The sequence below is a fragment of the Watersipora subatra genome, chromosome 2 (genome assembly GCF_963576615.1).
Source record: "Watersipora subatra chromosome 2, tzWatSuba1.1, whole genome shotgun sequence".
Taxonomy (NCBI): Eukaryota; Metazoa; Bryozoa; class Gymnolaemata; order Cheilostomatida; family Watersiporidae; genus Watersipora; species Watersipora subatra.
The window spans coordinates 3,752,656-3,780,616 of record NC_088709.1 but is presented as its reverse complement, the minus strand read 5'-3'; the positions used below and the strand labels follow the sequence as shown (position 1 = coordinate 3,780,616).

The 27,961-nt window shown below is 36.3% G+C and overlaps 1 protein-coding gene across 1 annotated transcript; it reads left to right on the top strand.

Annotated features, from left to right (window-relative positions):
- The first annotated feature begins 202 nt into the window (after positions 1–202).
- LOC137387561 (uncharacterized) lies at positions 203–27,637 on the top strand. Its single transcript, XM_068074021.1, has 3 exons — positions 203–340; positions 500–1,965; positions 27,167–27,637. The coding sequence occupies exons 2-3, from the start codon at positions 562–564 to the stop codon at positions 27,290–27,292; spliced, it is 1,530 nt and encodes a 509-aa protein (XP_067930122.1). The 5' UTR covers positions 203–340; positions 500–561; the 3' UTR covers positions 27,293–27,637.
- Positions 27,638–27,961: the final 324 nt, after the last annotated feature.

Here is a 27,961-nt window from a genome sequence, read left to right as displayed (position 1 = left end):
AATACTCTATATATGTTGCATAATACCTAAGAGAGTTTTTTCAGGTCATCCACCTTAAATCCCTTCAGCTATGCTGGCTCAAGAGATTAAGATGTTGTCATGGCAACCGTAGTATTACCAAAAATTACGGCAGTGTTATTTACGCGAGTAAGGTTATGACTGGAGACTGCGTGACGGCAGGTCGAAAGGATACAGGCTCAAGTGGTCTTATAAGTAGATCGATATGCAGCCAATTGGACAGCTGATTGTAATCATCTCTCCATCTCCAACAGATCGACAGTTGTAGTTGGAGACACGCGCGCGTATAGTACTGATTTAACAGCCTAATCACGGCAGAGTGGTAAGTTAAGCTGAGTGCTTTATGCAAATTCACAATCAGCGTATTTCATAGAATTACATGAGTTCTTACTGTTTAGTAAAATGTTAAATTGGAAGTGATTTATAATGAAAGATAAATATTTATTTAAACATGTCAATAAAAAGGCATGAAATCTTGCAGTGGAAGCTAGCTATGATGATTGACCGAGAGAGTGACGAGCTTAGCGGAGTTTAAAACAGACAATGCAAGCGAGCATGAAGCAGAAGGTCCACTCTGCAGAAAATAGAGCTAGTGTATCCTACAATAGGAGACCGTTGATCCGTTGTGAGGCGACTTATCTAGGATCGTCTTTACCTACTAAGACTTCTCAGCCTCCTGGCATAGTTTATGAACCTTTGGAAAAAATATGTGAGAGAGAAAGTCTTCCAACCTTTATGAGCACTCCAAAAAAACGAGTTCAGCTTCATCTTTTTCACAGTGGAGTAGTTATAGAACTTTTGTTTGGCAAGCACAATGGAGAGTTGGTATGGTACCCTATTCAAAATCTATACTGCTCTGCAGGCATACTACCGTTTAAAACCAAGAGCGGTAAGTTTGAATTCCGATCTCTCGATGATCAGACAGTAGCCAAATCACCTCTGAAGCCTCTGTTCTCCATTGTATTCAGAGAAGCTGTACATAAAAAAGTTCTCCAGTGTCACGCTTTTGCAGTAAAATCTAAAGAATTGAGTCAACTTCTTGTTCAAGCAACTGTGGTTGCCTACCGCGACAGGAACGGTTGGAATCAGCCAATGAACAATTCAGCTCTTAACAATCGCCATTATAATTATAGCATAAATATAGTAGAAGAAGTTCACATTGACTCGGGTTATAGCGACCATGAAGAGTCGTCACAGCAGAGCAGTCAGTCTCCGCAATCTTCCATCCTCTCGACCGAGGTAGGTGCGCTAGGGAACATAGATAATCATGGCTCACAAACTCAGGGTACAGCTATTAGCATGCCTTCTTCAACCACACCCTCTCAGACAACCTTGGTAGTAGACGCAGCGCCTTCTATTAGGTGTCAGTCACCTACGTTAGGCTCATTAACGGATCAAAGTGACATGCCAGCAAAATCTGAGACTAACGAGGAAAATGAAGACAAGTTTATCGAATCATCCAGCATTTCATCTGGATATCCTATAAGCAGAAACTCATCCGTTAAATGTCCAATCCAGCCACAGGCCTCCCCACAATGCGAGTCAAAAGAATCCCAGCAAGGCTCGCGAGAATCAGAAGGTAAACTTGAGTTTTCAGTTCGAGCAAGTAGCAGTAATGTTGAACAAAACCCCAACTCGACCTTACTTGAATCGTCCCCCTCGCTATCAATAAAACCGCCTTCGAAGCACAAGACTCCTCAAAAACCAAAGAAATCAAATGCAGTTTCGAAGCTGGGACTAAATAACGCATTGAATTTTCATCAGCATAACGACCTCCAGTATCAGAGAGCAAGTCTTGCAGAGATGAAGCATATGCAGGGTTACAGAGACCTCAGTTATGTGCCATATCACCCTGACCAGTTCATGTACAGAGGAGATAGGTATATACCTCAGCTTTCACATCCTACGAGTACTGAACAACACAACAAAGCTGAAGAGTCCGCCAAGGTAAGTGTACTTTTATGTTTGTTTGTAGGGCGTGAATTGAGTGGCGTATACGTACCTCACCTATAAGTAGTGCTTTCGTACCTGACCTAAATATGTGAAGATCCACTAACCAAGCCAGGCTTGGTTTGTGAATCTTCCCATATTTAGGCCGGAAACTTTGATTTATGGAAGCTTGACTAAACAGTTTAGCTACTAATCATTCTACTGTTCCTATAAAACTCTACAATTATTAACTAAAGTTTTTATGTTTTGGGAAAACAGCAAGGTGAATGAATAGAAGGAACACTGACATGAAGACTAGAGAGTGAATTAAGTAGTATGGGGTATGTGAGGAGCGTAGTTAGATACGTACTGGTGTGACACATCCGACAAGCCAGACAAGTTTAGGAGCTAAAGACAAACTATAAGCATAGATTGAGGAAAACAGTATAAAGAAGGTTTGCTGACTGAAATACTGCAAACACCACAAAAACTCAAAAGTAAATGTCAGTAGTTTTGATAACAAAATAAAGGAGTAAGACTAAGTGAAAGAGGAAGAGATGGATAGTGTGTTGAGGGCAGTGAGGCAGAAGAGAGTTCTAGTGAGATTAATGTGACGTAAACAAGAGCTCCCATGACACGAGATTGGTGTGGGGTAAAGAGGAGCTCCTATGGCATGAGGTTGGTCAAGAGGGCAATACAGCAGATTTTGAGAGTGCTTGACAGAAGGGGTTGAGAGAAAGGTGGCGAGAGAGGGAGATAGTCTCTCAACCTCTGCTGTATTGCCTTCTTGGCCAACCTCATGCTAATATGTACCTCATACCTCATCGTTGCCTCATACCAATACAATACTCAAGTGTGCTTAATCATTGGTATAGCCTGCATTTTTCTTAATTAGCTCTCTCTCTCTCCCTCTCTCTCCCTCTTCATCTCCCTCTCTATCTCCCTCTCTCTCTCCTCCATCACTCTCCGGGAGAGAGAGTGAGAGTGTGAGAGAGTGAGAGAGTGAGAGAGTGAGAGAGTGAGAGAGTGAGAGAGTGAGAGAGTGAGAGAGAGAGAGAGAGTGAGTGAGTGAGAGTGTGAGAGAGTGAGAGAGAGAGAGAGTGAGATGGAAAGGTAGAGAGAGGAGAGAGAGTTAATTAAGAGAAATGCAGGCTATACCAATGATTAAGCACACTTGAGTATTGTTGATAAGAACCTTTTAAATTTCCTGTTTTTAACTGGCACTCAGTGATTTCAATAACTAACATTGCATTCTGGTCAATAACTCTCATGTTCACCATCAAAATAATTGCCAGAACTTTGATCTTAGCGAATAATTTAACCATCTCTAGTCAATTATGGCTAGGGATGGTTCGCTGGCCACAACTCATAAGACGCATGTATTTTCTAATCTTGGTAATAGTTCTTTGATTTGATTTCAGGATTACATTAGCCAAAAGTGCGAAAAAAAATCCGCAGTGTGGTGTAGCTATAAATCTTAAATCTGATTTCAGTCTTACTATATAAATATTTGATTAGTTATTTTTTATATATTTACTTGTACCTTGTACCGGTATTCTTTTTCGAGTAGGGATTATCTTTCTGATTCTGTCCTTGAAAAGACAGAAGTTTGTAGAAATACTTATATAGAAACATCAGTACTTTTTTCGTGACCTGAAACCTATCATTTTTCATTTCTTTTTTCTTTCTTTTTCTATTCTTTTTGCAGTTTCATTTTGGTGTGAGTGCACCACATGAATGTAAAATATCAATCACCAACTAGGAGTAAAGCGATTGTTTGAGAGCTCATAGTCGCAAATGTGTTTAGAGGAGGAGATCTAGGTCTCTAATAACTAAATAGGGCAACTGTCTCCGCGGTATTCTATCTCTATCTTTGGCCTTATGCCTGAGGCATTCAGTAATGAGCCTGTTTATTCTCGTAAAAGCAAAATATCTGGCATACCTGACCTTGTCAGGCTGGACAGACTCGAAGTCATTATTACCTCAAATCTTACCACACCGAAGGAGTGAGAGTGTCAGATTTCTTCAAGTGCAGTGGATGACCTACGGCACTCTGAAGTAGGGCTGTAGCCGAGAAGCTGTTAGCTTACTGTTCTGCCAGTTACCTAGCACCTGTGTGAGCTTATCACAGTCTGTGTTTTTGTCTTGTGCTATGTCACACAATGTATCTTGTGCGGCAAGTTGTTTTGACAGTTCATGATAAATCATCACGAATGAACAGAAATTACCTCGTAGACTACAAACGCATGAGAAATGCCTTTGGATCCCTTACGATATATTCTAACAACTCTTTCTAAGTGCACACATTTCTGGCTCAAACCACAGGACTTTATAAAAGGCTTTAAAGTACTCCCTTCAATATCTTTCAGGAACTTGAGAGAATATTTGTAGAATGTTTAGTTCTCTTCACAAAACTCCTGAACACAAAACATTTTTTGTTGAAGTTTCATGAGCTCACCATCTGCCAGAAGTATCTATTTATAGTTACGTTTTCAAACTAGGACAGATGTTCGTAGAGTTCTCTTTGGTTTTGCTATCATGAATTATTCATAGCCACACCGGATCACCTGAGCACTCATTGCTTAGCTCTCTGACTTCATCTACAAGATCCCTAACTACTTGCATGCTGCATGTAGATTCTCTTTACAAGAACTCTTTCAATGCATTTGTCTTCGATGAGTAAAGTTTTTTAAACTTTCTTGACTTAAATTTAAATTGTTAGTTGTAACAGCATAGATTGCTCTCGTTGATGTTATTATCCTACTGAATATTTGCAAAATTTTGCTTAATTGCCTTGAGTTAATCTGACAAAAGACAAGATTATTACCTGGAAAATATGACAAAGATATATTGGGTTAGCTCTGATAGGAATAACATTTGTGATTTGCTTCTGCTTTCATAATAAATTGCTGCACACGCCAACTAGAGATCTGTAAGCAACTGCATGTTCTAAAGAATTAACATTCACCACAGATTTTAGCATAAATTCCAGCGGGACAAGCCAAGTTGGCATTCCATATCCATGTGTCAAACTGCTTGTTGTTAGCTTTGGAACACTTTCAAACATGTCTTCCACTCAACTAGAATCTCTGCAGTGTTAAAAGCCAACATTTATATATCTCTCATAGTAAATATCAAGATTGGCCGAGCATTGCCAGCGCACATGCAATGTCAGCACCATTGCATTGTCAGTACTCTTGTATTGTCAGCACCATTGCATTGTCAGTACCCTTGTATTGTCAGTACCCTTGTATTGTCAGTACTCTTGTATTGTCAGTACCCTTGTATTGTCAGTACTCTTGTATTGTCAGTACCTTTGTATTGTCAATACCCTTGTATTGTCAGTACCCTTGTATTGTCAGTTCCTTTGTATTGTCAGTACCCTTGTACTATCAGTACTCTTGTATTGTCAGTACCCTTGTATTGTCAGTACTCTTGTATTGTCAGTACTTTTGTATTGTCAGTACCTTTGTATTGTCAGTACCTTTGTATTGTCTGTACCTTTGTATTGTCAGTATCCTTGTATTGTCAGTACTCTTGTATTGTCAGTACCCTTGCATTGTCTGCACCCTTGCATTTTCTGCACGCTTGCAATGTCAGCAGCCTTGCAATGTCAGCGTACAAGCTTCTCCTAAAAAGAATATCTGTGTTAATAAATATTAGGGGAGGCAGTTTATAATGAGTTTGCATCAAACAGAAAGAAGCATGAAATACCATTTCTTCGTAGAAGTTATTCTCAATAGTGATTTTGCTAAGCTTTATCCAGGCAATTTTTTAAGCTGGACAAACGTGGCTATTGAGTGACCTTTAAGTGACCCTTCCACTTGGGCTTATTTTAATCTGTTTTTGACTGAAAGCTGTTTAAACTGAAGTGGAATGGCATAAAAAATTGCTGTATCATTACAGATAGGCCTATGTTGAAATAAGTGGTTTCACCGCATTGATCTTTATAAATAAACAAGAAAAAAGAGAAATTACGATTTATATTAGAATTTTAAAAAGTATTCTTTGAAAGAGCATCTTTCAGTGATGTCATCGGACAATATTTAACACACCAGTGATGTCATTGGACAATGTTTAATACACTAGCGATGTCATTGGACAGTGTTTAATACACCAGCAATGTCATTGGACAATGTTTAATACACCAGTGATGCCATTGGACAATGTTTAATATACCGATGATGTCATTGGACTATGTTTAATACACCAGTGATGCCATTGGACAATGTTTAATATACCGATGATGTCATTGGACAAGGTTTAATACACCAATGATGTCAGTGGACAATGTTTAATGCACCAGTGATGCCATTTTTATGTTTGAGGTGATATGACTGCCAGGATATTTCAAGATTAAAATCGACAAACTTGATTGCGGTTAAAATGCTCAGAAAAAATATGTACCAATGTGACATCACTAGTTGCTATTACTGCTATAGTTAATATAGTTTAGTGTACTTATGTTGCAGTGTTACGCGTCTTTATTCTGTCAGTATCTTTGCAACTAATAATAGTCCTCATTATCACACTTTCACTTGATCTGAGCATTTTAGCCGTGATAAAGTTTTGTCAATTTTAATCTTGAAACATCCTGGCAGTCAGATCACCTCAAACATTAAAAGCAATCATAAATAATAGAAGAATACCGATATTTTCTAATTAAATTTACTAAAATTGTGTACAAGTTCATCTTTAAGACCTCTATTGCCTATCAGTAAGTTTCCTATCAATAAGTTGACCAGAATAGAATAAAATTATAGTATGTAGTAGTTATTCAAGTGATATGACCTCATGACCTCATTACCGTATGACCTTATGACCTCTTGACCTTATGACTTTATGCTAAAGTAACTCAAGCTCCGAATTAGCTTTTGCTTCTTTAATTAATCTTTTTCTTATTTTGTTTTTTTTTCTTTTTTTGCCACATGCACACCATATGCACACCATATGCACACCATATGCACACCACATGTACACCAAATGCACGTTATATGTACACCATGAGCACATCATATGCACACCACATGCGCAACATATGCACATCATACGCATACCACATACATACCATACGCACACCATATGCACACTACATGCATACCATATGCACACCGTATGCACACCATACGCACACCATATTGCAAACTCAGATGTATCCTTACTAAACTGTTAGAAACTGACAGAAAGTTTGTGTTCAGCTAACAGATGCGTCATATGATATTTTTAGAAGCCTTTTAGATGAAGATGGTGCTGAATAGACAACCATTTACAGTTCTCAAGCCATGTACACTTAATTATTTTAAAAACTAGCCCATCAACTCGTGCTCTTGTTCAGCTCAGAAAGATAGACATAAAACTATCCTAGGCCTATCACTCTTTTACCAGAGTCATATATTGCCCATTCTGTCATATGCAGCTTTGAGCTGTTATCCCTTTGTATTAAATACTGATGAAGGAAACTTAGAATGTTTTCAAAAATTATATTTTAGGGTTATGCTGTCTGATATAGACAGTTAAGATCAGCGTGTAAATTACCTTAATGCTGACAACTGTGTTATTAGATGTTTCCTGTCTGAAATACTCAGCTCATATCTCCAATCCGTCTGACATTACATTCCTACTTCCCCAGAAAAACTCCTACACCTTATATCAGACACAAACACCTTGCCAATCTACATTATATAACAGTGTTATGTAATAAGTTTTTTCTTCCAATACCCATAATTTTACTAGAATGTTCTTTATTTTGTGTCTCATGATCTAACTTGCTCTGAGCAGCATTGTCCGGTGATAACAATACTCATATCTATTTATTTATTGCTGTCTCACAAGAACCAATTATTGTCTAGAATGGCATCGTCTTTAAAAGAAACTAAGGAAGAAGAATGGTGATAGTAATATTCATATCTATTTATTATTTTATAATAATAGAAAAATTGCAGCAGAATTTGAAACTATATAAAACAAACAGATTTAGATTGTTAAAAACACTGTCAAAGCAGCAAGAACATTATAATATTTTTGTTCACTCAGTACTCTAAAAGTAAACTACCAAATAGGTTATGTCTCTCTTTAACATAAACATAGACAGCCCTTGATAGCCAGGCAGAAACTGTTGATAAGTTCAGTATCTATGTCTATGTAATATATATTAATAGGTTTTTTCTTGAGTACTCTCTATACATAAAAGCACATGTGTTCCGTAGAAGTGGTGTGATTGGAGTGGTCTAGCCTGCTTTTAGCAGTAAGAAAGTAGGGGATTAGTTATGGGTCACTGTTTGCTGCTCTTTATGAGCAAGGAATGGGCATGCAGAGACCTGGAGATCTTTAGCAAACTGGTCGGCTTGTGTGAATGAGTCAGTGAGAAAAGAGAGACCGGCCTTCACGGGCAAGAGGTATGAGAGCAGCTTCACTAGTCAATAGACAGACAGTCGTTAGATAGATTGATCACCTTAGAATGATATTCAAATTATCCTCTGCATGTCTATGTAAAGGCTATTTAATTGTTAAAGGGCTATTACTTTCTGGTATGGCCAAATGCTTCTAACTTCCAGTTGCTAGCTGTGTAGCTCTTGCTGTTGAATTTCTGAGAATAAGTTATTTCTTGACATATGTCAAACACTGACAATGTCGAAAATTGCCAAAATAGTGGAATTATTTGTAGAAACTATTTTTATAGTGGAGTGCCTGAGAGCAAACAGCTAAACAGTCATTAGGATAAGCAACGGCTGTCACTACACATGATTTTTTATTCCGATACTAAAGCGTATGGTAAATCTCACCAAAAGTATCTCCACGAGATAGCATCTTGGAGGGAATTGCTGTTTTTCTACAATATCTGTGTTTGTCAGTTTATGGTAGGCCTAATTGAGTCAGTAACCTTGGAATTTTCAAGAAACTGCTCCTATTGTTATGTGACCCAAGAAAAACTAGTAACTTGTCATTTCTGGTAACTTTCCATAAAGCAAAAAGTGCCCATGTTGCAATGGAACCAGACAACAAAATGCAAGAGATTGGAAAGTTCCTCGAACAAACACCAACATGCCCTAAATGGAGGCAACAGAAACATCTGTTCAAGTGCAAACAGTTTAAGTCTTATTCCAACATTACAGGACTAATACTGACAGTTTAAGTCTTATTCCAACATTGCAGGACTAATACTGACAGTTTAAGTCTTACTCCAACATTACAGGACTAATACTGACAGTTTAAGTCTTATTCCAACATTACAGGACTAATACTGACAGTTTAAGTCTTATTCCAACATTACAGGACTAATACTGACAGTTTAAGTCTTATTCCAACATTGCAGGACTAATACTGACAGTTTAAGTCTTACTCCAACATTACAGGAGTAATATTGACAGTTTAAGTCTTATTCCAACATTGCAGGACTAATACTGACAGTTTAAGTCTTATTCCAACATTACAGGACTAATACTGACAGTTTAAGTCTTACTCCAACATTACAGGAGTAATATTGACAGTTTAAGTCTTATTCCAACATTGCAGGACTAATACTGACAGTTTAAGTCTTATTCCAACATTACAGGACTAATACTGACAGTTTAAGTCTTATTCCAACATTACAGGACTAATACTGACAGTTTAAGTCTTACTCCAACATTACAGGAGTAATATTGACAGTTTAAGTCTTATTCCAACATTGCAGGACTAATACTGACAGTTTAAGTCTTATTCCAACATTACAGGACTAATACTGACAGTTTAAGCCTTATTCCAACATTACAGGACTAATACTAACAGTTTAAGTCTTATTCCAACATTACAGGACTAATACTGACAGCTTAAGTCTTATTCCAACATTACAGGACTAATACTGACAGTTTAAGTCTTACTCCAACATTACAGGAGTAATACTGACAAGTTTAAGTCTTATTCCAACATTACAGGACTAATACTAACAGTTTAAGTCTTATTCCAACATTACAGGACTAATACTGACAGTTTAAGTCTTATTCCAACATTGCAGGAGTAATACTGACAGTTTAAGTCTTATTCCAACATTGCAGGACTAATACTAACAGTTTAAGTTTTATTCCAACATTACAGGACTAATACTGACAGTTTAAGTCTTATTCCAACATGACAGGACTAATACTAACAGTTTAAGTCTTATTCCAACATTGCAGGAGTAATACTGACAGTTTAAGTCTTATTCCAACATTACAGGACTAATACTGACAGTTTAAGTCTTATTCCAACATTACAGGACTAATACTGACAGTTTAAGTCTTACTCCAACATTACAGGACTAATACTGACAGTTTAAGTCTTATTCCAACATTACAGGACTAATACTGACAGTTTAAGTCTTATTCCAACATTGCAGGAGTAATACTGACAGTTTAAGTCTTATTCCAACATTACAGGACTAATACTGACAGTTTAAGTTTTATTCCAACATTGCAGGACTAATACTAACAGTTTAAGTTTTATTCCAACATTACAGGACTAATACTGACAGTTTAAGTCTTATTCCAACATTACAGGACTAATACTGACAGTTTAAGTCTTACTCCAACATTACAGGACTAATACTGACAGTTTAAGTCTTACTCCAACATTACAGGACTAATACTGACAGTTTAAGTCTTATTCCAACATTGCAGGAGTAATACTGACAGTTTAAGTCTTATTCCAACATTACAGGACTAATACTGACAGTTTAAGTTTTATTCCAACATTGCAGGACTAATACTAACAGTTTAAGTTTTATTCCAACATTACAGGACTAATACTGACAGTTTAAGTCTTATTCCAACATTACAGGACTAATACTGACAGTTTAAGTCTTACTCCAACATTACAGGACTAATACTGACAGTTTAAGTCTTATTCCAACATTGCAGGACTAATACTGACAGTTTAAGTCTTACTCCAACATTACAGGACTAATACTGACAGTTTAAGTTTTATTCCAACATTACAGGACTAATACTGGCAGTTTAAGTTTTATTCCAACATTACAGGACTAATACTGACAGTTTAAGTTTTATTCCAACATTGCAGGGCTAATACTGACAAGTTTTAAACACCTTTGATTAGTGTCAACTACCAAACATTTTGTCCTGTTCTATCTTTTCCATTCCCACTCTTTATCCTTTTTCAAAGCTTAATAATTCAGTGCGGTCAAACCCCATAACTACCAGGTGAATTGTCACATCTTAAGTCGGGTTGTCATTTTTCACCCAATATTGTCTGGGTTCCATTCCTACTGCCATAATGTTCGAAGATCTCCTTTCCCAAACAGAGATGTGTGACATATGCTCACTGCTCTTGCCAATATATCATGTGTCATGTCGTGCCATATCACTCACTCTCGGCCTCTACTTACCCGTATATGCGGTATGCTATCTCAAGTACCTACATGTAGCTGCTGAAGTCGAGCTGCTTTTGAATCTTTTCATGGCACACCACAATATTGGCTACAAAGTACAATTTTAGTTGCTGTATATAATTATAATGCTGTAGAGTCCACGCATAGATGAGCTCGGATAATGCAATAAAGTTTTTATAGAAAGTAGCTGTGACGACATTTTTATTTAAGCTCTGCGGAGGGTGTCTTACAATTTTTAGCAAATGGTGATTTTGCAAAACAAGAAAAATATTGTTTTACAAAAACCGCAGTTAGATCATTTGAGAGACAAGTTGCTCAACTTCATTCAAGGCTGTGCTTGAAATAACATGATATCTATGTACATGAGATGGTTCCTTGTGAGTGGCTGGGAAAACTATGGTGTGTACGAGAGATTTCAGTACAACATTGTAATACTATATATTTCTGTGAATTTGCATGTTTCCCGTTTACTTTACAGGAAATTGTTCTAAAAAACTTGATCACCTTTAACAAATAAAATGGTTTTAACCAGTTTTATATCTAGTTGACTCACCCACTATGCTTTGGTTTTTGCATTTGTTTGTGACATTGAGAACTCAGGCTTTCTTGTTCATAAATTTTTATTTCTTAGTATTGGTAATAGTAGGATCAGTTCCTAGTACTGGTAATAGTAGGATCAGTCCCAGTACTGGTAATAGTAGGTTCAGTCCTTAGTACTGGTAATAGTAGGATCAGTCCCTAGTACTGGTAATAGTAGGATCAGTCTCTAGTACTGGTAATAGTAGGATCAGTCCCTAGTACTGGTAATAGTAGGATCAGTCCCTAGTACTGGTAATAGTAGGATCAGTCTCTAGTACTGGTAATAGTAGGATCAGTCCTTAGTACTGGTAATAGTAGGATTAGTCCCTAGTACTGCTAAAAGTAGAATCAGTCCCTAGTACTGGTAATAGTAAGATCAGTCCTTAGTACTGGTAATAGTAGGATCAATCCCTAGTACCGGTAATAGTAGGATCAGTCCCTAGTACTGGCAATAGTAGGATCAGTTCCTAGTACTGGTAATAGTAGGATTGGTCCTTCGTACTGGTAATAGTATAATCAGTCCTTAGTACTGGTAATAGTGCAATCAGTCCTTAGTACTGGTAATGGTAGAATCAGTTCTTCGTCCTGGTAATAGTACAATCAGTTCTTAGTACTGGTATTAGTAGGATCAGTTCTTAGTTCTAGTAATAGTAGTATCAGTCCTTAGTACTGGTAATAGCAGGATCAGTCCTTAGTGCTAGTAATAGCAAGACCGGTCTTTAGTACTGATATTAGTATGATTAGTCATTAGTACTGGTAATGCTAAGATCAGTCTCTAGTACTGGTAATAGGAGAGTCAATCCTTAGTGCAGTTAAACCTCTACATACGAATTCAAATCATTTTTTAAACTGCTTAGTATGTTAAAATTACTAGATCAAAAATGTCCATTAGACACTCTTATTCGTTTTATTCATTTCATAGCCAACAGGCCTAGAGCAACTCTTCAAGAAATCTCACTGATACTCACATACTTACACATACTTACACATACTTACACATACTTACACATACTTACACATACTGTAGCATTAAAACAAAAAAATTAACTAATAAAAAGTAATCAATAAAAAGAAGTTTTATTTTTACTTTAGGGTCATACAAAAGGGAAGATAGGTTTGACGACGCAAAGGAACGGGTTGTGGCTTACTGACTTACTAAAATTACGGGTAGTACTGACCCACATAGGATTAAGGGTAGTTAGAACTTAGCCTATATGGCAATATAATAAAAGTGGTGGTGGCTTACTGTAGTAAGTCACCACCACTTCTAAAGTGGTGGTGACTGTTGTAGATTAGGCATTGTTGTAGATAACTAAAGGTGGTGACTTACTTTAGTAAGTTATCTACAACAATGCCTAAGTCGGTGGTCAGAAACTTAACTAGTTGTACTGATCTGGCAGCAGCGTGAATATTGTTTACATCTTTTACATATTGGTAATACATTGTTGACACAAGGTTTCAAAGATAACATATAAAAATAAGCCCAACATTTTTCTTTTATATTGGCTGAATTAGTTTTTTTCAAACTCAAGTTTATTTTACTGATTTGCGAAGCAAACCAGCCTCATCTAAAATTCGCCTTTGAAGGACTATAATAACGCTCCCTCATACAAACAACTGTTTATATGTAAGCAAAGGCATTCTTACTTGTAGACTACTAGATATAAGAAAGTTTCTAGTATACATTGGAACAGTTGATGAAACTTTTCAGATAATTTTTCGGTTAAAAAATTCATTTTATTCTATAAACTGATTTATGTCATGAACCTTGAAAGCTTTCTGCACTTGGCTGTTTTACCATTAGTTTGTGGAGTTTTTCTTTAAGCAAAATATAGCAATGCAAAGATTTGCCCAAAATTTGTTGCCATCAACGTTGATGATTATTCGTATAAAAAACAAACATACTGGTGATACTTAAATACTAAACAGGCTAAAAGCTAATTCTGTCTGTCTGTCTACTGCAAAGTTTTACTAGTTTTTTGTCAAATATGCTGCAGCTCTGAGCTCCTGTCAATGTAAAAGCTGACACGTTTGGTTTATCTTAGCCTTGTAACAGGTTTTACAAAAAAGAATGAATTCCAAATCTTAGACGTTCACTAATTCGAATTGCACACGCAAACCCCAACAATTATTAAAATCTGGCAACTGTTACATTTAAAATATTTTTTTATTTGATTGCCTACGGTGGCAACATTAGCACGGTTTCTGACAATACTACAAAAAAAACATGTTTTTACCAATATTTAAAAAATCCGCAAAAAGATCGTTGTGTAATGACATTAATATAATAATATAACATGTGATAAAACATTTACTACACATGCTGGTGGCAAGTGTAAGGCGGTATAACTCCTTGTTCTTTGGCTCTCTAAAGTCTTAGCCGGGGAGCTGATGTCAGAAAGGGCAGCGGCTTTTATAAGGTTGTCCTCAACTATAAAGTCAATAGCATTTCGTGATCCATTGCAACCGACAAAATTTTGATACATTAGAAGGTCATTAAAAGTGTAGCCATAGCATGGCCACAGCATAGCCGCAGCGTAGCCGCAGCGTAGTCGTAGCGCAACCGTAGCGCAACCGTAGCGCAACCGTAGCGCAACCGTAGCGCAACCGTAGCGCAACCGTATCGCAGCCGTAGCGCAACCGTAGCGCAACCGTAGCCCAGCCGTAGCGCAACCGTAGCCAGTTGTAGTGCAGCCGTAATGCAGCCGTAATGCAGCTATGATAGAAGCAAAGCTCAACATAAATTAAATTTTCCCAACTAGCTGGATCGATACAGTTTGAAAAATTGACTCTGTCAGGAAGACACTATTATATATTGTTTACAGAAAAAAATTCGTTTCGAGTGATTGTGCCAATTGTGGCATAACATCGCAAAGCAATAAATATTTTTTTCAATAAATTCTCAGGCACGCAAGACAGTTTTTTATTGTTGCTATCGACCTTGACACATTCTTTGCATAACCACCACAGTTATTACTTCAGCATTCCTCAATGCATGGAATGAGACATCATAGATTGGATTAAAAAATAACAATTTTATTAAGTTGTATTGACTAACTAATAAATATACATAATATATTATGCAATGATTGAAGGTCTAAAAAGATTGATCAATTTTTGGAGATGGACAGCAACTAACTAATCTGTTAGTTACTAATTATAAATTTAGCAACCACAGAGTGAATATAGCGACACTAATTATTACGCTGACTTGTCTCCTACACAGGAAAGAATGGTAGAGTGATAAATATACTGAAAAACAGCATTGATGTTGCTAGGAGACCAAAATTTCTAAAGAGGTGCAGACAGACTATACTTCGCTAGAAATTTTCTTCTGCAAAGATATCTGTGTGTGTAAGAATAGGTCATAACTACTTCGGGGGAAGACTTTATATAGGAAACAATTTATCGAAATACCATTCACTCAACTGACAAGTTTGTGAGTGAATCGCTCAAGTTGGTTAAGGTTGACTGATTATACCTGGTCATACCCTGTTGTCCTCCATCTTTGGCGCTCTCACCCTGAACTTTCATATCCCAGTGCTGATCAACATTATTCGCTGATTCCTTTTCCCTTTAACCCTTTGACAGGGGAAACGACCAAAATGTCGTTTACCGGTTGCGTGGGGAAACGACATTTATGTCTATTTCGGTAGACGTTTATAAAGCTGTCATCTAGTAACGTTAAACAAAGGATATGAACACTAGTAAGTTTTAAAGATCATCAACAAGATATCAGTCGATGATTTACAATATGAAACGATTATCTGAGAGGCGTTGCTTTGTGCTAAAAGCTAAACAAATCGCGATTCCTTGGAAAAGATTAAAAGTTGGAAAAACCAGTCAACATCGGCTCGACTTTCAAAACGGTAAAATAAAAGATTATTTTATCCTGCGATCGTTAGTGATTTTTTGTCTGATCAGAATAAAATTAATTCAAATGATAGAAGTGATGTAAACTTTTTAGGACTTTTAATATACTTGGAATATTAAGAGAAAACGATCGTTATGGTGGCTCGCACGGCTACGTTATAGCGTTTGACTCTACCGAAAAAGATGCTTCCAAGCATTTCATACAGGGACAATTGCACATGGTTGTAATTTTTTTTTAGTAGTAGATATGTGAATGAATGTATATGTACAAAAAATTTTGTTCATTGAACTAAATTTAAGATTTGAGCTATGCATGTTCATAAAATATCGATTTTTTTGAATTTTCGAAAATAAATTACACGAGTCTCGGTTGTTTTTGGGGGGGCTTATACCCGGTCAAAGGGTTAAATAACAAAACAACAGTTTAGTGTCAGTTCCATCCAAGCTGCCAACTCATCAAAATTATTTATAGATTGGCGGCTATTAAGCTTGTCGAATGTAAGGAATTTGCAAGCCATTTGGTACACATGTCATATCTACAGATGTAGTGTCATCACATTCCCGGCTATAACAGAAGTCTGACAACTCCAAAAACTATCTCCTACCATTTCGCTTGACAATTTTGCTGTTTGATTAGAAGGTATTAGGGCAGGACAAACAGAAAGTATGAGAGCAGCGTAAGCAGAGGCAGCATAAGCCGAGAGTCCCATGAGAGCTGCTCAGAAACACAGGCTGTCGACATGTGTTTGTGTTTATTGCTGTCTATTGTTTGTACCAGTAAGGCAGACTGACCTTTACCGGTGTGTCATTGATAAATTCCAGCAAAATAAAATAACATAAGATAATGTAAAATATAGAATAACTCACCATAAAATAACTCTAGCCAAGCAGGATGTCCCTGTACATCATTTCTAGATGCTGTATGAACCATGTAAGTTTGTACAGTCTCGTGCCTGTCCACGTGAGCACCGCTTGAGCAGCCACTTTGAGTACTCCTCTAGGCACCTGATATGTCTGTTGAGCTTTATCCCCCATTCAGGCAAATGTAAATTCTCTTCCATTTTGTCAAGCTTTGGGAGGGCAGAATATTAGTATTCACATTAGACTATAAATTAAGATTATAGTTTTTACCAAAAGGTCACTTTCTGATCTCGCAACATGATATATAATTGCATTGAACTGAGCTTTAATTATAAAGCATTAAAGGAGTATCAAGCTTGCTGGGCTATGATAACAGCTTATCTATGTATGAATATGTCTATGGGTGAGTGTGTCTATGGGTGTGTCTATGTGTGTGTGTGTTTATGGGTGTGTCTATGTGTTAGTGTGTCTATGGGTGTGTCTATGTGTGAGTGTGTCTATGGGTGTGTCTATGTGTGTGTGCGTCTATGGGTGTGTCTATGTGTGCGTGTGTCTATGTGTGAGTGTGTCTATGTGTGAGTGTGTCTATGGGTGAGTGTGTCTGTGTGTATGTCTATGTGTTAGTGTGTCTATGGGTGTGTCTATGTGAGAGTTTGTCTATGGGTGTTTCTATGTGTGAGTGTGTCTATGTGTGAGTGTGTCTATGTGTGAGTTTGTCTACGGGTGAGTGGTTCTATGTGTATGTCTATGTGTTAGTGTGTCTATGGGTGTGTCTATGTGAGAGTTTGTCTATGGGTGTGTCTATGTGTGTGCGTCTATGTGGGAGTGTGTATATTTGTATGTCTATGTGTGAGTGTGTCTATGTGAGAGTGCGTCTATGTGTGACTGTGTCTATGGGTGAGTGCATTTATGTGTGAGTCTGTCTGTGTGAGTGTGTCCGTGTATGTCTGACCATAATGTTCTATTTTAGCAGCTTTTAAAACATTAACAATTTGTGTTATTCTTTTTCCAAGTTCATTTCTTTAAAAGCTGGTCAAGGTTGTCATGTTTAGCAAGTTATACAAGTCCAAACACAGTTTTAATGTTATCCGTTTCATCGTGCTAGCTGGCTGAAATGACCCTTAAAATGCCTGCGCCTCAAAATAATTATATATGTTCGGAGATGCTTATCCATAGTAATAACAACACATAGCACCTCAGATTCTCTCCTGATCATTGGAAATCTCAGATTCTTGGTTCGAGTATTCAGAAATATTTTAATAGCAGAATAACTTGGTCTTAAAATACTGTTAGAACTACCTGAGAATCCAAAGCGATTTAAATTGTTCGTGGTATAGAAGTAGAGAGCAACTTTTATGTAGCATTTTAAAAGAAGATAGCTAAGAAATTTAATCTGATAACTCGATATGTTTTTATTAGCTTCAGAGTTGAAGTTTAAAGAATTTCTGAACTTGTATTCACAAGAGTACAAATGTAGAATCATATCAATATTTTGTATACTCAAGTATACTTTTCTTTGTAATAGTATAGCTAGACTATAGTGCATGCTATAGTGCGTGCTGTAGTGCATGCTATAGTGCGTGCTGTAGTGCATGCTATAGTGCATGCTATAGTGCATGCTATAGTGCATGCTATAGTGCATGCTATAGTGCATGCTATAGTGCATGCTATAGTGCATGCTATTTGTAGTATTATATTTGATGGGATATCAAAGTAGCTATTGCATATGATTTGAGAATAGTTTCTTGCAAAAAAAAGTGCATCGCTAGGGCTTGTTAATCACAGTTTTTGTGATGCACTTGCTCATGAATGCACAGAGAATATATATTCAGTGTACTTTTGAAAATAGTTTACTCTTGTAACCACAGCCTCCAGTCACGGTTCACTCCGGTGCATGCATTGAAAATACTCGGGGTAGTTTTGTATCACTCCTTGTAAGGTCAGGCTTATGAATAGGCTGGCCGCAATGATGGACTATAACTTATGAAAATGAGTGAGCTCGTAGGAGACTGTCTCAAGCATTCCTAAACACTCAGCTGTTCCAATCTACTTCATTAATACAAAAGTCCGGATGTGTGGATTCCTTTAAACCACAGGATGTAAAAGTATGCATAAATGGGTAGCAAACAAACAAGTATCTACAAACATGAGGAGAGACTTGCCCGCTAGTCATGGGGAGACGATGTACTAAACAGTTTCTTTACAAAATCAATTTCCAGTTTTTGCTTTTATCTTAACCCCATGAATGCTCAGCGTGGCTCAGATAATAAAAAGTTTACATTTACAACAACATTTACTATTCTAACTTTTAAACTTCATATCATGTGAAAAGTGTTTTTGTGCAGTTCAAACAAATGAAGAAAATAAACTATGAGTACATTGATCTGTATGTATAAAAAAGTTTACTGTTGCAGCAGAAGCTCGGTGTATTCAGTGTTTTGATGGACAATACTGGTACAAACTTAAAAATGAGACGTTGCGCTGTCTTTGTCTGACCAAACGGAGAGATAATGTGGAGGCAATTCCTACTACAGATAATACAATTGTCCACATAAAAAGCATTTAGCTTTTGGCCAATTCCATATATTCTGGACACTACATTTGATGAACATAAGTCATGGTAGATTTGTGTTGGAACAACATAGAACTGATTTGCTGCTTATTATAGGTAGCCACTGATGGTGTTTAGCTCCCACTAATATTTCATGGCTGTGCAGTTGTCAGACTATCAGACTGTCTATGCCTGATACTTTGTCCGACCAAATGGAGAGAGAATGTAGAGGCAATTCCTATTCTAGATAATACATCTGTCTATGTGAAAAGTATTTCGCTTTTACAGACTAAAACTGGGAATAGAAGTGTTAATGTACATTTGAAATTGAAACGGCACATTTGAAAATACAAATTGAAAAATAGGACTCGGGTAGTGGTGAAAAACAAGCTTTTAAAAGAATTTGTAAAAAATGCCAATAGTAAAAGGTAATATTAATTAATAATGAGAAGTGCATGTTTAGCGTGTGTGCACACGATAAGGATAAACTTATATGTAAGGGCATTATCACAAGTAAGGGCATTATCACGGCACAGCCTGGGGGTTAGGCGCGCTTGTTTGTAGACTTGTGATTTAAATGCTGCAAGTCAAAATCTTCTGCAGATTTTTCATCACTAGATTTTAACCATTATAACTGGACACAGGGATGAAAACAAAAAAACCAACAAAAAGACAAACAAACACTGAGATTTATATACTGTGAAACTTGGATAACTCAAGCTTCACGGGACCGAGCGAAAGTGTTCGAGTTATCAGAGCGTTGTAGTTATCAGAGCGCTGTCACAAGTGCATGTATTTATTAGTAGATACATGTACATATACAAACATATAAATCAAAAGCATAGACTGCTTGTTGCAAGTTGAAGGGTCTCTCATGTAAAGTTTTTAAAAGTTTTATCAAAAAGTATAGATATTTTTCTATCACTTGAGATTTGTTTGTTGTTTTAGGTGATGTGACTGCCAGGACGTTTTCAGGTTTAAATTAGCAAAACTTGAAAGCGGTTAAAACGCTCAGAACAAAGACATCTTATTCTCCTGAGCGTTTTAACCAAGGTCAAGTTTGCTGATTTTACTTTAAGTTTATACAAAGGTTACCTCGCTTTGCCTTGCTTTCGAAGGGCCATCGCAAAGCCGATGGTTGCTAAAATTTGATTTTTTGCAAACCTTTAGTAAAGTCGTTAACGAAAATATTTTGCCGATGATGGTAATAACGACGCCTAAGAACTACTAAAAAGTTAGTGTTTATCTCTATGGCTTGGAAAAAAGTGATATTCTAAAGTGATAACAACCGTCTCGGTAGCCATGGGACAAAAACTGTTTGAATTAATGATGTTAAGTTCGAGTTATCTAAAGCAATTTATCATTGCGTGAGAACGGACCAAACAACACCGTTCGAGTTAACCATGTGTTTGAGCTATCCGAGGGCAAGTTATCCAAGTTTGACTGTATATAGGTAAACGAAAGTTCACACAGCATTCTGTCACTCCTTTAGACCAATGCGGTGAAATTCCATGTACCTTACATGCTTTCTTTAGTGGATTGCATCTTAGTCTCTCAGCTTCAGAGTACAATCATAGTTTTAGTCTATATATATATAAATCTCCGTGTTCGTTTGTATTCTGTCTGTCAGTCTGTGTGTCCGGTTATAGCGATGAAGTTTTAGGAATGAAAAATCCACTATGAATCCATCACAAGAAATCATCAAAAATCCACTATACAGGACTTGAACTCAAAACTTCCAGTTTTGCAGAGAGGCATCCACCCAATACACTAGGCTGCTCAACTGGCTATAATATAGAATAAATTGTGCACACACCTATTACACCGGCCAGTCTGTCATGGCTTCACGCTCAACCCTTCAGCTACGCTATGCGTAAAGCCATATCAGAAGAATACTATGTGCCCAAATGTGAAGGAAAATGCTTAAACTCACATGGCCAACAAGACTTGCAATCAGTATAGAGCTGTAGTAGATGCTGGAGCCAGTACAATATGAATTACACAGAAATAAACAAAGAAAAGAAATAATCACTTTTATCTAGAATTTAGAATGGTAGTCCCACGACCAAACAGAGCGAAGCGATTGGTTGGGAGATTTATGATAAATGCACATGTGCACACAACTCCCGAAAATTATTCATCAACAATCAGATGAACCCTTGTATCAAAATTTCATCAACAAATTTAACCATCGTTTTGTAGAGTCGTTTAAGTATAATAATGATACAAAACACATACAAACCTATTTAAATATGTTACCAAGTCTTTGTAAACCGTCGTTATTATCTTAAAACTTACCCATCTGATCGAATTATACACAAATAGACAGATTTATTTGGACGAAAATCGTTATTAAAACTTGCTAAGCCTCACTTTTATAAAAGTTAAGACCGGAAATTGAAACGCCGAGCGACAAAGAATATAACGATTAAATCGTGCGCATTTCATGAAAAAATAACGTGCACTTTTCACCAGTCTATAGCATTGTCGAATTGCCGAAGGTTTTGGTAATTAACATAGGAGTACTGAAATCGTTTCATTTTTGCCGATTTCAAATTAACCAACATTTTAGACACATTTGAGTACTTTGGTATTCTAACTGATGTCCAATGCAGTGTAAGTAAAGGAAACGACGATTATATTTTTTTCTAACGATTTTTATGAGATTACGACATTTAATTATAAGTTTGGATATTCTTCTTGATACTTCTTGATATTGTTAGCTATGACGTTTTTAAATGTAAACAAACTTGCTCATTGGTTTTCCATTATTACTGTACTACTATATTAATAATATTGGTTATTCTAATAATATCAGTGCATTTTACTTCTAATATTGCATTTCTCCTATTGCAGGGGAGAGATATAAACATATAATCTTTTCTTTCATTATTGCTGTTTGTTGTATATAATAACACCCATACCCAGTATACATTACAGCTACCTTTGCAGTTATCCTATTGCACAGGCAGTGCCATTTGACTGCTAATATTGCATTTCTCAACCATCAGTACCCTTTCTTTTTTCCAATATCACTTTGGTCGGGAGCTGTATGACAGTGGAATTTCTAGTTTATATATTTTGATTAAAAATAAATTTTCTGTGCAAAAAACTTTTTTGTTACTCGTGCAACTTCAGGCATTCAGTAGTTTAATATAAAATTAGAAATTTATTTTCTCCTGACAATTCAAACACGCATTTGGTTTGATAATCGCCTTGCGCAATGAGAAATAGTGACATTTACATAACCATTTAAGAGAGTGTATCGCTTATCCCAGTCTCTGTTTTAAAATGATTCATGAGTAAACTTGCCCTGGACGAGAATAAGAAGTACTTGGTAATCGCTATAGAGCCATAGATGAAGGCAAGCTAATAAATGTGTTCACATTAACATGCTAATAATTTCGAGTAATACCATTTTCCTGCCATAAACTTTGATATAAACATTTATTAACCGAGGATAACAAACGTGTTATTGATGAGCTGGATAGATGTAGACAGCCGATCGAGTGCAGTCTCATTGTCTCCATGATCGAATTCAATAACAATATATCAGTCTCCAGCTCGCCCTCATTTACATGAGAGAATACCTTTCTTACTTGCCGAAGACCAGGAAAACACACCTGTTTGGTCGTGCTGTTTTATTAAGAAAGCTCATCCAGAAATGCTAGTTTCATCGAAAATAAAATTTGGCCACGATGGTGCGCCTGGAGCACTGGAAACTCTGTTTTTATGTTTCTGGATGGTATTAACAATTTTGTTGTTAAAAAAACTTAGGCCTTCGGTTATGAGCTTTTTTGTTTAGGCTGGTGCTTCTCTACTACTGATAATGGCAACCTCATACCCCTTGTTATTAATGAAACAAAAGCGCTATGAAAATAATGAAAAAAATGGTCATATTCAAAATATATGAAAACAATATGTTAATGGAAGGTCATTCTAAGATGAGTCTAAAGTTTTTACACATCAGCAACACGAGACAAAACATCTCACTTTTTGGTCTTTGACTTTTTCCTGTCTCTTCTTTGCTATTATCTGATCAAAAAGTGTATTTTTGAGGGGGAGTGAAAAAGTTATTGTGACGACAAATACACTTTCTTCGTCTTCGAAGTGGATTTTTGACCTCACGAACAACAGCCTACACCCCTTAGGAATGGGTGTGTTTATGTGTGAGTTTATGTGTGTGTCTATGTGTGTGTCTATGTGTGAGTGTGTCTATGTGTCTATATGTGTGTCTATGTGTGTGTCTATGGGTGTGTCTATGTGTGAGTGTGTCTATGTGTGAGTGTGTCTATGCGTCACGCATAACAGCTGATACCCCGTAAGGGTGTAGGCTGTTGTTCGTGGTTGTTCAATTGTTGTAGGGCTGCGGGCACTTCTAATAATGATTGCGCACCCTTTAGGAGTACGCGATTGTAACAATAATAATATAATAAGAATAATGATTGCGCACCCCTTAGGGCTGCATGATTATTGTAGAAAGTAATTGAGCTATTCTCTATTATATTACCTAAACCAGGGCTTCCCGATTGAGGTGCTTGCACTCCCAACCAGCCCTGAATTAGACAATATAATAAAGAATTGCTCAATTACTTGGAACCCATACTACAAATGTATTACAAATGTAAATCCTTCGTTTTTTCGTGACGCCATTTTATCGTTGTCAGTCGTCTTTATAGACAATTTTTTCGTTAGAAATATGAAGCTTTTGCAATGATAATTTGAAAACGATGTTTTTGTTTGCAAGTTTTTATTATAGTATCAAAACAACACTTAAAAGTACTAATAAATCAAAGGAAAACGATCGTTTTCTACAAAAACGGCGGCTTTTTCGTGAACGAGCGCATGTGCAAACGTCTTGATGACGTCAAAAAAAAAACGATGGATACTCCCCAGGCATCTTGATACTAAGAGCTGAATGGTGCATCATGGGAAACCACTTAAATGTTGTTTAGCTTCAAGTAGCTCTTACCTTGTTCTTTTGTCAAACTTTTTCCTCATTTCATTGGCCTGTCACATTTTTTGCATTGCGGTTATTTCTTGCCAATCATTTAGCCACATGACAAAAGTAAGTAATAAAAAGGGAGGTAGCATAGTGCCAGGCATAAGATAACAACCAGTAATCCAGGGCTGACTCACACCCTGGGAATACTCTGAGAGCAGTTGTTTGCTCTTTACAAAGGGATATCTGCAGAAAGTTTTGTTACACAATCGAGCAATAATGGAGTATCTAAAGGATAGTAAAGTTAAGGAAAGTTTTTGAAATTTTGGGTATATTCAGACCAAAATATAATATTACAGTGAAGCCCAGCCATACGACGTTAATGCGTTTTTGTGTTGGCATCGTAAGGCCAAAATGTCGCATAGAGGGATATAGAAATCCATACTAAATATCTAATGCAAACACCCGCTAGTAAAAAACATCAAAACTTTATATACGTACTGCAGGTGTATATATTAAACAGCAGAAACAAAATAGTACAGTATACTCGGTAACTATAATTACTTACAGTAACTTTGGTGTATTTAGTAGGTATGATCTGCTTATGGTTATGATTTTTGCTTCTTCCTTTAACGTCGTCGTTATCAATCTTAGGACCTGCGGCTAACAAATTAAAGAGATATAAATAATTATATAATGAATTATATAATGTAGCTATAGGCCCATAGCTATATAACTATATAACTATATAACGTTATATAATGAGTTAAAGTTTATAGCAAATAATGTATGTATCAACACACAATAGACTTTCACTTACTTTTCACTAATTGTTGTAAACCCGTGCAATATCGAGCATTTACAAAACACAAAGAATGCTGAACCACTGTAAGACAGTGAACCAGCATCGAATCTCTTTCAGACGTTGTGGAAGAGATTTTAGCGGCTAGCATATCGGCATCTTTGTTAGTCTGATGTATTCAGTACACCAACCACCAAAATTGACTTTCGAGAGACACTTTTATTGATGTTATATTGCAAAAAATGCCATAAGAAAGGGACAAAAAACACGCTCCTCATCGTAAGGCAAAATATGATAAAACTGGGGCGTTGTAACCCAGGGGGCAAAATTATTTTTCCCAAACAGGTTTACCTATGGCAGTAAAATCCTGGCTGCTGACTGGTTTTAGTAATTGAGTTTTAGTAGCCAAAACCTAGATCATTAGATTAAAAATTAATAGTTATAAATAGAAAGGGACACGAAATTTCAAAATTTTATTAAAAAAGGTTTAAATCAATGAGTTTTAAGTGAGCACTCTTTTACGTTTTAGCAGCACTCTTTGAATGATAACATAATTTTTACTGCGTCATTTGGAATTTTGTGTTTCTTTCTAATTATAACTATTAATCTTTAATGTAATGATGTAGGTTTTGGTTACTAAAACTCAATTACTAAAATCGATCAAGAGCCAAGATGCGGTGTATAATAGAGGTGCGGTGTATATCTGTTGCTTTTACCTGACCTACTTATGAAAAATGAGTGACAAGCATTGGTGCTGAGAGTCAAGATGACTAGTATTTTGTGATGTGAGTCAAGATCTATGGAAGCCGAAGCGCCAGCCTTTTGCCAGATAGCATTTTGATACCCACGCATGTTCAGCCTTTTGCCAGATAGCATTTTGATACCCACGCATGTTCAGGTTCTGACTAGGAACTAGTAGAAGCTCAAAAAGTTGAATGATAGTTTTTATGATTTTCCACGAATGACAATTTTCTTCACCATTGTGTGAGGTTATAGCTAGACATAAGCATGAACAATGAAATGAACAAATAAAGAACCATCTCACTTTTATACTAGCCAATCAGATGAGAATTGATATATACTATGTAAATTATCATACTTTTGCACACCTTCTTAGGCGCAGCCTTTGTAAATGCTTTTCCTCAGATCCTGTACATTATTTTTGAGTTTACCCACTTCAGTTCCCTTCTGTCATGAACAGACTCCAGTTTAATTGTGTCATCATTGTGTATCGATCAATACGCCATCAAATCAATGAACCTCCCCTTGACTAACACGCCCTAACAGCTCTATGTCACCTGTAGGATGTGTCATATTGGACCATGGCAAACTAACACGCTTCCACATAAAAAGACCATTGTGTCAGCCGCATCGAGAAGTGGCATCTGGCAGCTAGTAGGCTTGATCAATTAACTAGGATAGCCCATATAAACAACACGTATGAATGAGATGTAGTGGACATAACTCTATAATGATCAAGTCATAACTTTGCATTTCACCAGTTGCTGCTGGAGTGACTGTAGATAGATATATAGATAGATATATAGATAGATATATAGATGGATATGAACTTTACTATCACCGATCAATGCTTTTCAAAGCAAATTAGACCATGAGACTAAAATAATACAAAAATAAAATAAAAAGCAGTAGAGTAAAATTACGTGTTTTGGAAGAAAGAACTCTTTTTGCATAACTCTGTTCTATAATGTGGAGCTACAATTACTGTTACTTTCTGATATAAGGTGTAGTGGTTTTTATAGGCAAGTAGGAATGTAATAATATGTGATAATATTGTTGTTATCGCTTGGCCCCTGCACATTAATATTCAATGAAAATAACTAATAAATAGTTTTGATGTACTGGCTGAGAGATTAAATCTATGTACTCAGTCTAATGTTTATGATCATAAATTTGCACTATACATTTTATGATCATAGATTTGGACTATAAATTTTATGATCATTTACGTATTTGGACTATGCATTCACTTTTAATTGATTACCTCTATACGTTTGCTTCTGATATCCAAGGATGGAGACTTGGTTTGTACACCTAAGTAACTTTCATGGCTTATGTTTACGCATTAGTTTCTTATGTACATCCACTTTAACAAACTAGCATCATCAATCTGTGAGCTTTTTTAAGAAAACATAACTATCATCCTAGCACTTTTGTTTAGGTATAACTGATTTACAGCATATTTATCTGACTTTAGCTGCTTTAACATATATTTATACTTGTTTTCAGAAATCTGTGAAAAGTTTGGAGACTTCTGTTTCAAAAGAAAAAAAGGGTGGATACATGGCCAGCGCGGTTGACAATAGGATGGAACAAAGGCTAACTAAGAAAAGCATCCCTCGACAGTTACTTTGAAATACTTTTATTTGCGACTTGTCATCATTTACTCATGTCTGTGATTACTGCATATGATGTTACTCTCAATTAAGGATAAAGGAGCAATGAAAACCTTATTTAATTTCAGGGGAAGGCAATCACTAAACCAGGAATAACCTATTTTCTAATTGAAGCACACTTATATATTTACGGTAGCTTCATTTATGGCAACTTAAACAATATATAGGTATTTTAGAAATGTGACAAGTGTTTTTCTTATTCGAATCACTGTAGAAATAACACTATTTATTGTATGCTAGTCATATCTTTTGCAGTAGTAAATCTTTTCCAATCAGTTAGACCATAATATAATGATTTCTTTACCATCAACATATTTGTTTTGATCTGCAGAAAAGTTAGTTTTGCCAATCATCTATCAGCAATACGTCAGCATTATAAGCTGTGCAAGAATTTTAAATATTTTAAATAAGTTTTTAAATAGATTAGTTGGTGCCTTCATTTCACACAAGTTTTATAAAAACATTTAAAGTGATGCAAAGATTTAGCTGCTTTTGTGTAACCTAAGTAATGCAGGGTATCACATAATAACATGCCAGTTGGTTTACTTGCAAAACTCAAACACTTCCATTTAAAAGCTTTTTACATTTGGAAGTAGCCTACTTGCTGGCACATGCAGATAAATTGTGA